The 14753-nt window shown below is 34.3% G+C and overlaps 1 protein-coding gene across 1 annotated transcript in view; it reads right to left on the bottom strand.

The window, feature by feature from the left end:
* Positions 1-14753, bottom strand: part of Sirt7 (sirtuin 7) — a 190480-nt gene that overhangs the window by 134472 nt on the left and 41255 nt on the right. Inside the window, exons 4-6 of the mRNA XM_090407584.1 lie at positions 11698-11768; positions 4070-4078; positions 1662-1833 (exon numbers count right to left, since the gene is read on the bottom strand). Of these exons, the coding sequence (XP_090263710.1) occupies positions 1662-1833; positions 4070-4078; positions 11698-11768 (252 nt within the window). The remainder of the gene's footprint in view (positions 1-1661; positions 1834-4069; positions 4079-11697; positions 11769-14753) is intronic.

Here is a 14753-nt window from a genome sequence, read left to right as displayed (position 1 = left end):
AACTCAGTCCTGTCTGATCTCTCGCAAGAAAGAGTTCACATTCTTCTCCATTACCCTCAGTAATACTGAGATATCCAAACATGATCAGATTTCTCTTCTTGGACTGACTTGCACCTCTGATTTTTCCTGGTACAACCAATTTTCAAATGCAGCTTCTGCATCTGCCAAAAAACTTGGTGTACTTTTTCACATATTTCACCTTCACAGCTGCTAACTCTATACAAAGCCCAAATCCTCCCAGCCATGGAATATTGCTCCCATATTTGTGGTGGAGCATCAAAATCCTCTCTAAGATTGCTTGATTTGATCGCAAGGAGGGTAGCTAATTAATGATCCCTCTCTCTCTCATACCCACTTCAAACAGATGTTCAGTTTCTGCATTGTCTCTCTTCTACAGATACTTTCATGGACAGTGCTCTGCTGAATTGGCCACTATTATTCCTTCATAACTGGTAATTAACTTAAAGAATTTACAAAATATAAAACGGATATTAATTAAAGGAAACTTTAATGAATACCTTCAATATTTCGGCAACGTCACTTTGCCATCTTCAGGAACATACAAATAAGGTATGTGCACACAGGCACTAACAAAAGCAAATGAGGAAGAAGGCAAGAAACTAATATTGTTCCTAAAGTCCTGATGGTGTCCCCTAGTAGGCTATGTAGGTATCCTTGGCCGTTAGGCTGAAGGTCTGATGTAAGTCTCCCAAATTTGGGGCAGTCTCATGCAACCAAATTTGTTGAAGTTTGGCATGTTTCTTAGGGCTGAGGCTGATTCCATGAAAAGTCTTTCAAATTTGAACTTGCCATGGTGTATTATTGTGGCTTTCTTCCACCGTATTTTGTGGCGTGTATCCAGAGCATAGTCTGCAAGACCAGGGTGAAAACGGATGTAGTCCTTGTGTTCTGAAATTCTGATATTCACTGTCCTGCCTGTTTGGCCAAAGTAGGACAGCTTACAGCTGCAAGGAACCTGGTATACACCAGGTCTAGGGGAAGTGGTTGGTCTTTAGTGGAGCAGATAAGGGATGCCAATTTTCTATATGGTCTGTAACAAGAGGTCAAGTCATGTTTTTTTAAGATTTTGGCAATTTTTTCCGAGGTGTCTCAGATGTAGGGAATGGTAATGGATTTAGATTGCCCCAAATTTGGGAGACGTACATCAGGAGACCTTCAGCCCCAACGGCCAAGAATACCTACATAGCCTGCTAGGGGGCACCATCAGGACTTTTAGGAGAAACAATAGCTTCCTTGCTTCTTCCTCATTTACTGTGTGTAGTGCCTACATGCACTTGTCTTTATTTTAAGTTCCTTTGATGATGGCAAAGTGACGTTGCCAAAATATTAGAAATATATATTAAAGTTTAATTTAATTTATATTCTAGTGTACATTGCGAATTCCTTAAGTTAATTAATAATCATGAAAATAGTTCAGTTGTAAATTGTGTTTGCTTACATTTGGATAAAGGATTAAACTAAGAATATAATTTCTTGGCATCTTTAATTTATAGTATAACCAAGTGGAAAAGAACTTATATTGTAACACGACTAATTGATCAATCTCGTAGTAGGTAATTCACAAGAAATAAGCCTTGTGAAGTTCATATTTCATTTGTATCTTAAAATTAATATTGTAATTACAATGTCAACAATAATACCTCTATATACATATTGCCATGAACTTCAGAAATAGAAGATCTGGGTAATCCACTCCTCAAGTGAAGTCCATCACAATTCTGAGATACAACATGGCATACTAATCCTTTTCTGTGTAATGCAAGAATTGCCATATGAGTATAAGTTGGTTCAGCACTACTGAGATCATGAATCCTTTTGGAAAAACAAAAAAAAAACTTTTCTCATAAATTGATATTTCTTCATAAATATCAAAAAATATCACAATTTAAAAATCATAATATCTGCATTACTAATCCAAATTCCTGAGAATCAATAGGTTTTAAATTACTGACATTTAAAAACTGTTTATAATTTAACCCATCAAGGAATATTTATGCCTTGAAATTCAGTTGTTTCACTCTTGCTTGTGCTTTTAAATGAGTGTTTTGTCTAGAAAATGCAAATTGGAAAGGACTTCCTTAGGAATGAGAATTACTTGTTATAAAATGGATAAATGGTTAATAGTAGTAAACTAGTAAATAATGCTTTTTTTAACTTCATTCAATACGGTTTTATATTATTAAGAAAGACTTTAAGGGAGTCATCAAGGGAAGTCACCTACTACTACCTGCACCAACTATCATACCTGTTCTTGAATTCATTCACACTACTTGCACACATAGCATCAAATGGCAATCCATTACACTCATACACCACTCTATGAGAGAAAAATCTAGCTCTCACCTCCTTCATGGCATTCATGCTCAACATTATCCATATTGTCCTTTTATTTGCATTTTATTTTTATAAAATGAAAATTGTCATTTACTGATTATCCTGTATAATCCTTTCAGAAGTCTAAGTCATACCTCTCTTTTTCCTGTTTGCTAGCGTCTGCATTCTACAACTTCTCAATCTGTCTACATAGTCGGTATTCAACAATCCTGATATCATTTTTTACATTCTCCTTTACACTCTCCACTGCATCAGAATCACCACAGAAACCAGAAGACTAGACCTGCAGAAATAGTCATATGAGGTCTTATCAAGGACTTGTAAAGAGGAAAAATGAATGTCTTACATGTCAAGTTTTGTTTCAGCATAGCAATTATCCTTTGAGTTGCATTTTCAATCTTTGCTATTTGGCCCGTGAACTTCAACTTCCTATCTACTAAAACTTCAAGAAGACTGCTAGCATGATCGATTCTTCTAGCATAATCCCACCAATATAATATGACATTGGATACCTCATTACAATGAAGTGCATAACTTTACATTTACTAACATAGCCATTTTCACGTGCACACATTTTCAGCCTATTCAAATCATTCTGCAAGTACTGCATATCAGTTGCATTCCTGATTACCCTGCCAATTTTGTATCATCAGCAAATACCTCCATGTCTCCTATTAAATTCTTTCCAATGTCATTCATGTAGAGACTAAATAACAATGGACCAAGAGCTGATCCCTGAAGTATATCATTGATCACAATAAATCCCCATACAGCAATTTTTTGATGTCTGTCAGTCAGCATCATCTTATCCAGGTAGCAGTATATAATCCAATCCCATCATCTCAAATTTATGGGAGTCTTTCCATACTACATCCCATCAAAAGCTTTAGCAAAGTCCAAAAGTATTATGATATATCCATTCTCCTTGTGTAACTCAATGGTAACATTATTACAGAATGTGAGCAAGTTGCTCAAACATGACTTTCCCTTAGTGAAGCCATGCTCTTCATTGGAAAGTATAGATTCTCTGTCAATACATTTCTGTTTGCAAACCCTAACCAACTTACACGACTTTTCCAAAATATTCACCACTATCCCAGATACTGATAGGCCGATAGTTGGATACATCAGTCTTTGCACCACCTTGTGCAATGGGATTACTGATTATGAAGACAGATTGCGAATTTGTAGAAGAATGCAGATACTAGCAACAGGAGAAAGAGGGATGATATGATTGAGACTTGCGAACTTCTGAAAGAATCATACAGGATATCAGTAAATTAAATTTTTCATTTTATGGAGAGTTGGGAAAGGCAAGACGATATGGTAATATGCATATTACTGCTAATCAATGATTTGTAATAGTATGCATAGAACAAAAATGATATTAAACAACTGATATACAACAACAAGAAAGAACATATTAGTAGCAGAGTTATAAAGGTAACTTATGTCCTTATATTCTCATATGTTCTTCCTTGTGGTTATATCATGTGGACAGACTTATGTGTTCGTCGAACATGTTGTTTATTATTTTAACGGTATAATAGAACACAGAAACTAAGTAAATAATTAATTTATTAACTTGATGCTGATATTTCGCTGGTATTATAACCAGCATCTTCAGAGCACAAAAACACTGTTTGTCACAATAAGCGAGACTAAAACAACATGGTGTACTTACTGTATCAATTCACCTAGGTGTCAGTCTTACTCTGGCATTCTGACATTCTTGGAACAAAAGCTCTTTTGCAAACCTTTCATCTATCTGGTTTAAATGAACATACCTGATTCTATTTGATTTAAATGAACATATCAGCTCTGCTCACACATGCTAACAATATCAAGTTCTTTCCTAATATCTTGTTTTTAATATTCTGTTCACTATTAATCTTTCTCTGAACTCTCATATCTGTTGTCTCCAGTCTTGGATCTAGTGGTTTGTTGCTAACCCAGATATCAGATACATAAGATAAAATTGGTTTGAATGCTGTCTTATATACAGCTAGTTTAGAATTCTAATTTCTCTCTTATTACATATAAAGTTATCCAGTTGACTCTATACTACACCAGATATGCTAATTCTGTTGTATATTTCCATATTTATTTAGTTTGCTATCTTCAGTAAAAATTGTGCATAGCTGAAATGTTTTACTTGTTTTATAGGTTTTTTCCATTCAGGATACAGTTCATGTTTTCAAGGTTCCTGATTATTTTCACTATCTTTGTCCTTTTTACTGCTGATTTTCATACCAAATTTATTACAGCAATTATTCGGTTTAGTTAGGGAATCATACAGACTTCTACTGGATTTATTTGGGAGTATAACATAACCTGCATAAAGTAAAGAGCTGAGATTAACCTCTCTAATTTTGATATCAGGTTAAATGCCACTTTCCTTCACAATGTGATATCCACATAGATGATGAACAACAGTAAAGATAATGTGCACCCTTGTCTCACATCTAAATAAACATTAAGCCATCTTCCTGTACACCATTCAATTCTAACTGCTGATTTACAACTCAAATATAGACTAAGTATTGCATGATATAATGTATTATTTACACGACAACCATAGTATTTTGAACAGCTCTTCCCTTGGCATGTTGTCATATGTCTTTTCCAGATCTGTATGATTTGAATACAGATTCTTGTTATATTCCTATGATTTCTCAACTATTTGTCTTAAAGTGAAAATCTGATCCTGAAAACATCCAGTTGGCCTAAATCCAGTTTGTTGTTCTGTAAATTTACTTTCCACAATTTTCCTTAGCCTTTTTCTTTTCTCAAGTATACTCACATGAATCTTGTCTCAGTCAGTAGAAAAATTTCTCTGTAATTTTCACATAGTTTCATTACTCTTTTTATAAATGGGTACTATGAGAGCTCTACTCCAATCAACCCTGTGACTGGGCAATCTGATGATGCAGTGCAGCCATTGCATCATCAGATTATATTACCAGTTATATCAGCAGCACTGTGAGCATCCAACATTTGCACATTTATCAGTAAAGAGAGAAAGTTATCTGGTTGTACTGCTTAACATGTAGTCAAGAGATTATGAGAACCATATAGCTGTAATAGCACTTCACAAGGCTGGAATTCAGCCACCTATTATTTTCAACATGCTAAAAGCACTCAGGATTAGTAGGATGTTTGTGCATTGGACTATTAACCATTATAATGATACAGAAGATGTATCTGACTTCCAAAGAACAAGTTGACCACACAGGACTCAGTCCCTGCACACAAGGTGAGGACCACACAACAGTGATTGAAAGTAAATGTGACAGACCACATATCACCATCTAACTGGCCATCTGGAAGTTTCGGATCTGAATCTGCTGGGCTTCAAATTGTGGTCGGAGCTTGAGAGAGAGTTGCCTGCAAAAAATGACATCCCAGCATTGTCAGCCTGAAGATGGATTTGGAGAAAGCAGTGGCAGTGTTTCCATTCGATGGTGTGATTGCTGCCATCAATATGTGTCCTCACAGATTTCAGGCGTGCGTAAAGGCAAAATGGAGATATTTTGAACACTGAGTGCTGCTATATGCATGTTATACATATGGTTTGTACGTGCTGAGAGCTTTAAATAATTTACTGATAGATTAAAGGTTTATGCACTGTTCAAGTTTTTAGAGTATTTATGGCTAGACTAGGGAATTAACCACTAATATCTAATTTAAGCAACTTTATTTCACTTCTCAGCAAGATTTCAGTAGCCAAAGTATTAAAATAATATTGTAAAACATCTTGCTCATGACATACAAAAAATAAACATGTTTACTAACAACTCTACAAATAATGCATTACTAATTTCTTAACTTTAATACAGATATCCTATATTTCTTATGTTTGTTTCTTTGCTTAAGTTCTTATTCTTCCAGATGAGGCTATTGAGACATCGGAATATTTTGCTAGCTTTTACTGCTTATTGTTGTACTTCATTTTGTGTGATGCCATAATTTTATCTTGCCAACTTGTTCAATTATTTTCCCTTTAATTTCTAATGTACATCTTACAGGTACCTTGGCATTGCAACTGTCATTGTGTTAGTTTTATTTTTTTTTTTGGTTGGTATTCTTCATATTTTTCTTTTTCTGCATTATTGACCATATTTAGTAATCTTTGCAGATCATCTTCATTGTCTGCTAGTAAGATTATATCAGCATATCCAATTAGCAAAATCCCAAGATTCCTAGGATTCATCAATTTCCAGCAATCCATTTCATCAATGTAATCAATAGCTCGTAATCTTCTGATTCCAAAGTGTACATTCATACACTCTGCCACATTAAACTTGCTACCTTTATCCTTTTCCTGTACTGTCAGTCTTTTTAAATCATCCTGCAGCATCTTTGATTAATACAATCACTAATGCCTTCCCAAGTTCTGCATTTTTTGCAAACATCTGGATATCCCCCCTGCCTCTCAAAAAAATCATTTCCTATATCATAAATTTACAAATGAAAGTTCAGCATCCTGTGACAATCACTGGTCACCTACTTTCTCATAGCTTTATTCTGCCATATGCTACTCTTGATGTCAGCCCATAAAATTCCTATTATCCACGTTACCAGCTTTATCTATCCCCATTCACTCCAGCTTACATAAGAGTTTTCTGTATAGTTTTCTGTCCAACATTAAATGAAAATGAAATATAGGAATTGCTAGCTTTATAAAACTAAAACAAATGCAAAGCTTGTTTGTTATGATAATATATCTGAGAAGGACAATTCTTAAATCTTAAAAACAATTCTTAAAATTCATAATCAGTTAATCTCAAAGCATATCTGTCATAATAAATAAGTAGACCTATCCTAGGGTTCCCATTTGTCCCATTTTTTATAAAAATGTCTGAGTAAATTCCAAAAGTCCCACTTTTTTAAGTATCCTTCAGGAAAAAATGAATAAACTGATTTTATCTCGTTTTTAGTACCAATTTCTATTATAATGTTGATAATAATAAATTTTATTTATTTATAATAATAATCATTAGTATTATAAATATTATAACTAACTAATAATAACTAATAGTAACTAATGGCAATGTTCTTTTTTCTCATGCTTCTGTTATAACAGTATCTTACTTGATCAATACTTTGAGTGTTATTTTTATCGTTTTCTACCCCTATAATGCTGAAACGTAAGTGCAGTATTAATGATAATATTAGAAGAGAATTTCTTTTCATTAAAGGTGTAGATAAAAATGTGGAATGTACTTTATGTAACTGTAAATTTTGCGTTTCGCATGGTGGTCGGTCAGACGTAGTCAACCACGTGAAAATGAAAAAACATAAATCTGCTGTTCGAAGTAAAGCTTCCAACTGCAATATAAGTAATTTTTTAATTGTGAAAACCAAAAGTGAAAGGAAAAAAGAGTTATCACTGGCAGCTCAGGAAGCAACTTTCACGTATCACATAGTGGTGCATACTTTAATACCACAGCTTTAACTCCATGGACTGCATAACAACCATCATGAAAAAAATTTTCAATGATAAATTCAGGTCTTCGCAAACAAAGTGCAAGGCAATAATAACCAATGTTATTGTGCCATTAGTGACAAAGCAGATTGAGTAAGAGCTAAAAGAAGTTTGTTTTATATCACTACTAATCAATTCATCAAACCACTTTGACGTGAAATTAGTGCCTCTGGTCATTAGTTACTATCATCCAGAAAAAGGTGTGAAGGTGAATGTGTTGGAGTTCGTTAATTTAGGTGGTGAAACTTCAGAACTTTTATTTTCTTATGTGTTGGAAGTATTACAGAAGTTAGCTCTCCTGAAAAAGGTTATTGCTATATTAGCAGATAACACAAATACAAACTTTGGTGGAAAGAAGAGAAAGGGAAAGAATAATCTGTACTTCAAAATGCAAGAAATAACTGTGAACAATTTAATTGGAATTGGTTGCCCTGCACATGTGATACATAATGCTGTGCAGACTGCTTACCTATCAATCTTCAGTTAATAATCAACAAAATTTACCAACATTTCCACATATATTGTGTACGAGTTGAGGAACTAAAATCATTTTGTGAATTCACAAACACAGAGTATAAAACTCTTTTGGGTAGCAGCAAGACAAGATGGCTCTCTCTTTTGCCTGCAATCCAGAGGGTTATTGACATGTTCCCTTCACTGAAGTCATTTTCTTTCTATTGACAAATGTCCTATTAGTCTCAAAAATTTCTTTGAAAATCCACTTTCAATTACACTCTTGCATTTCCTTGCCAGCCAGTTAAAAACCTTTTATGATACCATTAAATGCATTGAAAAGAATAAACAGTAATTGAAGTGAAGGATGAAACAAACAAACTGGTGGAAAGGTTAAATTGAGAACAGGAATCAAACCTTGGAGATTCAGTGGCAAAATCTGAAGAAAACATTAATTGATTCTGCCAGAGCGGCATGTGGTGAGGTTGTCTGCAAGGATAAAAAAATCAGAACTCCCTGGTGAACACAGGAAGTTAAAGAGGCAGTGAAGGAAAAGAAGAAAGCATATCAAAAGTTCTTGTCAAATAAGTCAGCTTTTACTCTTACAGAATACAGAGACAAATGTAAGAAAGCTAAACAGTGTGTAAAACTAGCTAAACAAAAGTCATGGGAGGACTTTGGCAAGAATATAGAAAATAAATATCAAGAAGGTGGCAAAATATTCTGGAGGTTGTTGAAGAAGCTTAGGAATGGAGGAAAGAGTGCTGTAAAAGGAGTTAGAGATGATAAAGGTGACATGAAAACAGGAGAAAAAGATATCCTTGAAGTATGGAGTAATTACTTTGAAAAACTGCTAAATGAAACAAGCAGTGATGACAGCACGGTGATAAAAAACACTGACCAGGCATGCAGTCAGGAATACATATCCATACTTGAAGTAGAAAAGCCATCAAAGGCTTGAAATGTGGAAAGGCAACAGGAGTAGATGATATTCGACCAGAAATGCTGAAGTATGGTGGTATAAAAATCTTACAGTGGCTGCACTGCATAGTTCAGAAAGCCTGGACAGAGGGACGAATTCCCGATGATTGGAGTAGAGCTCTCATAGTACCCATATATAAAAAGGGAAATAAAACTGAATGTGAGAATTACAGAGGTATTTCCCTACTGAGTGTTCCTGGCAAGATCTATGCAAGTATACCTGAGAAACAGTTGAAAAGAATTGTGAAAGAAAAGCTTGGTGAAGAACAATCTGGATTCAGGCCAAATAGAGGCTGTCAGGATCAGATCTTGAAATAGTCGAGAAAGCATGGGAATATAACAAAGATCTGTATTTAAGTTTTGTCGATTTGGAAAAGGCATATGACAAGGTGCCAAGAGAGAAGCTATTCAATACGCTGCAGTTATATGGTGTCAATGGGGCATTATATCAAGCAATACTTAGTCTTTATTTGAGTTGTAAGTCAGCAGTTAGAATTGAAGGAAGTACAGGAAGATGGTTTAATGTTAAATCTGGGGTGAGACAAGGATGTACATTATCCCCTATGTTATTCATTATCTATATGGATCACATTATGAAGGAAAGTGGTATTAAACCTGATATCAAAATTGGAGATGTTAATGTCAGCTCTTTGCTTTATGCGGATGATGTTATACTTCTAAATAAATCCGCTACAAGTCTGCAAGATTCTCTGACTAAATTGAATAGTTGTTGTAATAGATATGGTATGAAAGTCAGCAATAAAAAGACAAAGACAATGAAAATAGGCAGAATCATTGAAAATGTCAACTGTGTTGTGAATGGAGAACCTGTGGAACAAGTAAAACATTTCAGCTACTTAGGCACGATTTTTACTGAAGATGGTAAATTAAATATAGAAATAGACACCAGAATCAGCAAAGCTGGTATGGTGGGAAGTCAATTGAATAAATTCATATGGAATAAGAGAGAAATTAGTCGGAACACTAAATTAGCTGTATACAAGACAGTGTTCAAACTAGTTTTAACTTATGGATCTGAGAGCTGGGTCAGAAGTAAAACACTTGACCAAAGACTAGAGACCACAGATATGAGAGTCCTGAGAAAGATTATAGGCATGAACAGATGGCATCAATGGCAATATCATATTAAAAATGAGGATATTAGGAAAGAACTTGACATTGTGAGCATCCAGGAATGTGTTAGCAGAGCTAATCTCAGGTGGTATAGTCACTTAAATAGAATGGGAGAGGAAAGATTAGCAAAACAAGTGTTCTCTGCCAGGTTGGCAGGAAAACAACCCAGAGGAAGACCAAGATATAGGTGGATTGATACGGTACAAAGTGCCTTAGACGATAGAAATATAAGATCTGATAATGTTGGAGTCTTGACAAGTAACAGACTGATTTGGAGGAAAATTGTAGATAGGAAGTTAGTAATGATGTAATTTTTTCATGTAGTACTCTCATATCCTGTACACCCCTTGAGGGTACATGTCAGGAATTTGATGATGATGAGGTTAAATTGTAGGAAGGCAGAAAAGTTTCTTACTACTGTGAGAAAACAGTTGCAAGAATTAGAAAAAGAAGGACACATAACAGTCGAAAAGTTTGAAAGCTATGCAGTAGATTTCTACTGCACCTGTATTGAATATAGTCAGTAGTGGTGTACACCATTTCTCACACCTCTTCAGTCTATGGATTGGATTAATTTGAAGGGAAAGGATCCTGTGACTTGGAAGAACATACAAGAAAGCTACATATTCATGCAGACAGTGTCACCAAGTTTTACTGTGAATGAAGAGGACTTATTTGATGAGTTTGTATGTATGAAAAAATATTGTGAAAGAATTTGAAGTGTGGAGTGAACAGAAGGATGAAAGTGTCAGTGATCAATGGTGTGAAATGTTTGCCCATTTTACAAAGCAGGGTATAAATTCTGGGAGTATTAAATGCCTAGTTAGTTTTTGTTTAGCACTGATAGGAACTAATGCAGCTGTTGAACGTGTTTTTTCATTAATAAATGTGCTTTGGACAGATGAAAAAATATAGACTTAAAATAGAGACAGTAAAAGCTTTAATCATTGTAAAGACATATTTTAAGAATTTCTCTTGTGCTGAGTTCTATGATCAAATATCAAAATAAAAAAAAATTCTTGAACAGGTCCATAAATCTGATAAATATTTTTCTAATTAAATATGTTTGTGATTAATAATCCTTTTTTGAAGTGGAGTTAAAGTTAATGTAATGCAGTATTTAATTTAAAGTACAACATATATAATAGTTTTATTTTTGGTTTTCTTAATTTTTAACATGTCCCCTTTTTTTTTACAAAATGTCCCGGGTTTTTAAAGTAAAAATTTCAGAATGTCCCAGATTTTAGTAAAACGTTATGGGAACCCTAACCTATACTAATATTTACCTCACATGTTTCCCTTTTTGAAGAAGTGTCCATATACCAGCAGGCCCTCTATAATCAGGTATCTGTGCAGCCTAAATAAAAAGAATGCAATAAATTATTCATACAAAAATTAACTACACATATCCATTCACTGTTTTGTTTCTCTTAGTAGATTCATTTATATTAAATTTATTATTTCCATTATTAAAATAAAACTTCTCAAATCCAAACATCTGGGCAGAGCAACTACTAGTTTACAGAAATGTTTCCGTACCAAGCATTTGTCACTTTAGATAAATTCTCAGTTTTCAAAATTAACATCTTCTTGACAGTTTACATAAATTAGACCAGCACCAAAATAAGATCCAAACCAACAAAAATTACTTCAAGCAATAAAGATTCTTGAACCAGGAATTTTACAAGATATATTGTGCTCTGGCAGAATTTGCTAAGGCAGATGGACCACTCAACAGAAGAGCAAATAATTGGATATATATGTGTCAAAGTCCCTGTACAGTTTGAATTTTTAATAAAATATGAACAATTTTCAAAATGCAATAGGGAGGGAATTTATTTGAGATTTAGCATATTTAACTGTATGAATGATGAATATGTAGACTTTCAACCAGTAAAAATTTTTAAGGAGAAATGCATTATATCATTATGAACAAATAAACTATAATACACTAATTATTATTATTGTATGGAAACTTCCATGCAGTCCTAAGACTTATTGTGGGAGACCCAAACAATCAACACAATATCTATCGTACCTCTCCTTGAAACCATTAATAGACATGAGTGCTTTGTCTTGCTCAGACAAAACCATTCCATTCATTCACAACCAAGTGAAAAATCTAGTCATCATGCCCTTGATAACTACACTCTCAACTTCCAGAGATAACCTCTTGTTCAGTCCCCCCCCCCCCCCAATCAGCCAAGTGCTGAAACATTTCTCCTGCATCAGCCCTATAAAATCCTTTAAGTAACTGAAACATTTCTCCTGCATCAGCCCTATAAAATCCTTTAAGTAACTTAAATGTCTTTTTCATATCCCCCCCCTCACTTTTTTTTGCTCGACCAACTTTTGCAATCCACAAGCCCTCAATCTATCCACATGCAATGCATTCCATAGCCATCTTGCTTACTTGCCTCCGAATCCACTCCACTACTTCCTAATCCTCAAGAAACCCAGGTGACCAGACCTGAGCACAGTAATCCAGATGTGGTCATATCAAGGCTTTATAAAGAGGAATGATAACTATCTTATCTCTGCTTGTTATATTATGTTCTTCAATAACCAAGTAATTCTGTCAGCTACCATGGCTACTCTTTAAAGCTACCTGTGGCATGACTGTAAAAAATAAATTACACGATAACCACAGTAAATAATTCATGAAATGAAAGTAGATATTTCGTACTGAAAAAAAAAACAGTACATCATCAGTGCATAGAAACAAGCAAATCAAAGAAACGGGAATACAAGGCACATACAGCAGTCAGTGGTTTACCGATTAAACACTGTTGCCATGTGGTAGAAATTAATATTAATAAATAATATTATTAAAAATATCATTAAAAACTATTTTTGATGGTTATGTAAAATAAGAATTTCCCAAACTTTGGGGGGGGGGGGGGAGAGAGAGAGAGAGAGAGAGAGACAATTGTTCCGATTCAGAGACGCAAAGCCCTTTTACATTGCATTCCAATGTAAAAAGGCTTCACAACTTTATTTGAAAAGGCGTTCACATATTTAAACCTGCTTCTAATGGAGAAAACAAGCTTTATCCCATTGGATACTGTGTTTAGTGTCAATACTATATTGTGCCAGACCGGACTTTTGAGATTTCATGTATTCGATATAATACTGATGTTCATTAATTCTTTTTTCCACAGAACAGCCAGGTCTGTCCAAAGTATGTTAGATTGCATTCACAAGGTATCTGGCAAATGCCAGCTAATGATAGAGGTGACAGTTTGTCTTATGTAGATGGCAACAGATGAGAAATTTTGTTGATAGGAAACTATGTGGGAATTATTATTATTACATAACACCTCCAGGGAGTCCAAAGACTCATCGAGGGAGGGCACCTGCTCTACAACTCTCCATCTCCATCACTCCACTAACCTTCATCATATACACCAGCGCCATTTACCACTGACCACCATCACCACTATTTTCACAGACAATCACAAACATCCATGCCCATGGCAGGATTCAAACCTGTAGCCTTTTGGCTGGAGAGCGGATACGCTAACCACTTGGCCAACCAGGTTGGCATTTACTTCAAAATTGTAGAAATAAAAATTACATATCACTTTACACTGAATTGGTTGTTGACAATGAAAGCAATTTTAAAACCTGGACATTTCTCGTCATTTGCAAGAGGGGAAAAAAAAATTATGAGTTTATAGAGAAATCCTTCTATTTCTTTTACAAACCAGGATAACAAACTATTAAACAAATTAATATACTTGCATTTCAACACTGTATCAAAAGGCAACTCTCACAAGCTACAGTTTGCCATTCCTGCCCTATCATTTTCTCATATATCATCAAAAATTATACCATCTATTATGACACTCTGAAATAAAGTTTAATAATCTGATATTACTAGTTAATCATGCCATATATTAATCATGATGACAATATTCTTCTAAATATATCTAATGTTTGTCAGGTTCTAATCTGGAAAAAAAAAAAAAAAAAAAAAAAAAAAACTCCAACCTATTTTTACGTAAATCTTGGTCTTCTGAGTCGCTTTTCTGCCATGTTTGATTGAATATTAAATATGTTTGCATAATCTCTCATTCTATTTAAGTGATCACAGCACTTTAGATTAACTGTTTATGTATTGTCAATTTTTTTTTCCACTCTGTCTTCATTTTTGTCATGGTTCTGCTATTGATGCCTCATGTTCAATTCCTCTAATATCCTTACTAAGATATATATGGCCTTTTTGCCAAATGTTTTATTTTTAAGCCAATTTTCAGATCCTTATTAACTGTGCCAACTTTACTATTTTTTTTTTTATTTCTATACTGCCCTTTTATTAAAAATTGTGCCTAAATACTTT

Source organism: Typopeltis vanoorti, chromosome 17 (genome assembly GCF_054136105.1).
Source record: "Typopeltis vanoorti isolate ZY-2024b chromosome 17, IOZ_Tvanoo_1.0, whole genome shotgun sequence".
Taxonomy (NCBI): Eukaryota; Metazoa; Arthropoda; class Arachnida; order Uropygi; family Thelyphonidae; genus Typopeltis; species Typopeltis vanoorti.
The sequence above is the reverse complement of the archived record's forward strand: the minus strand, read 5'-3'. Positions and strand labels throughout refer to the sequence as shown.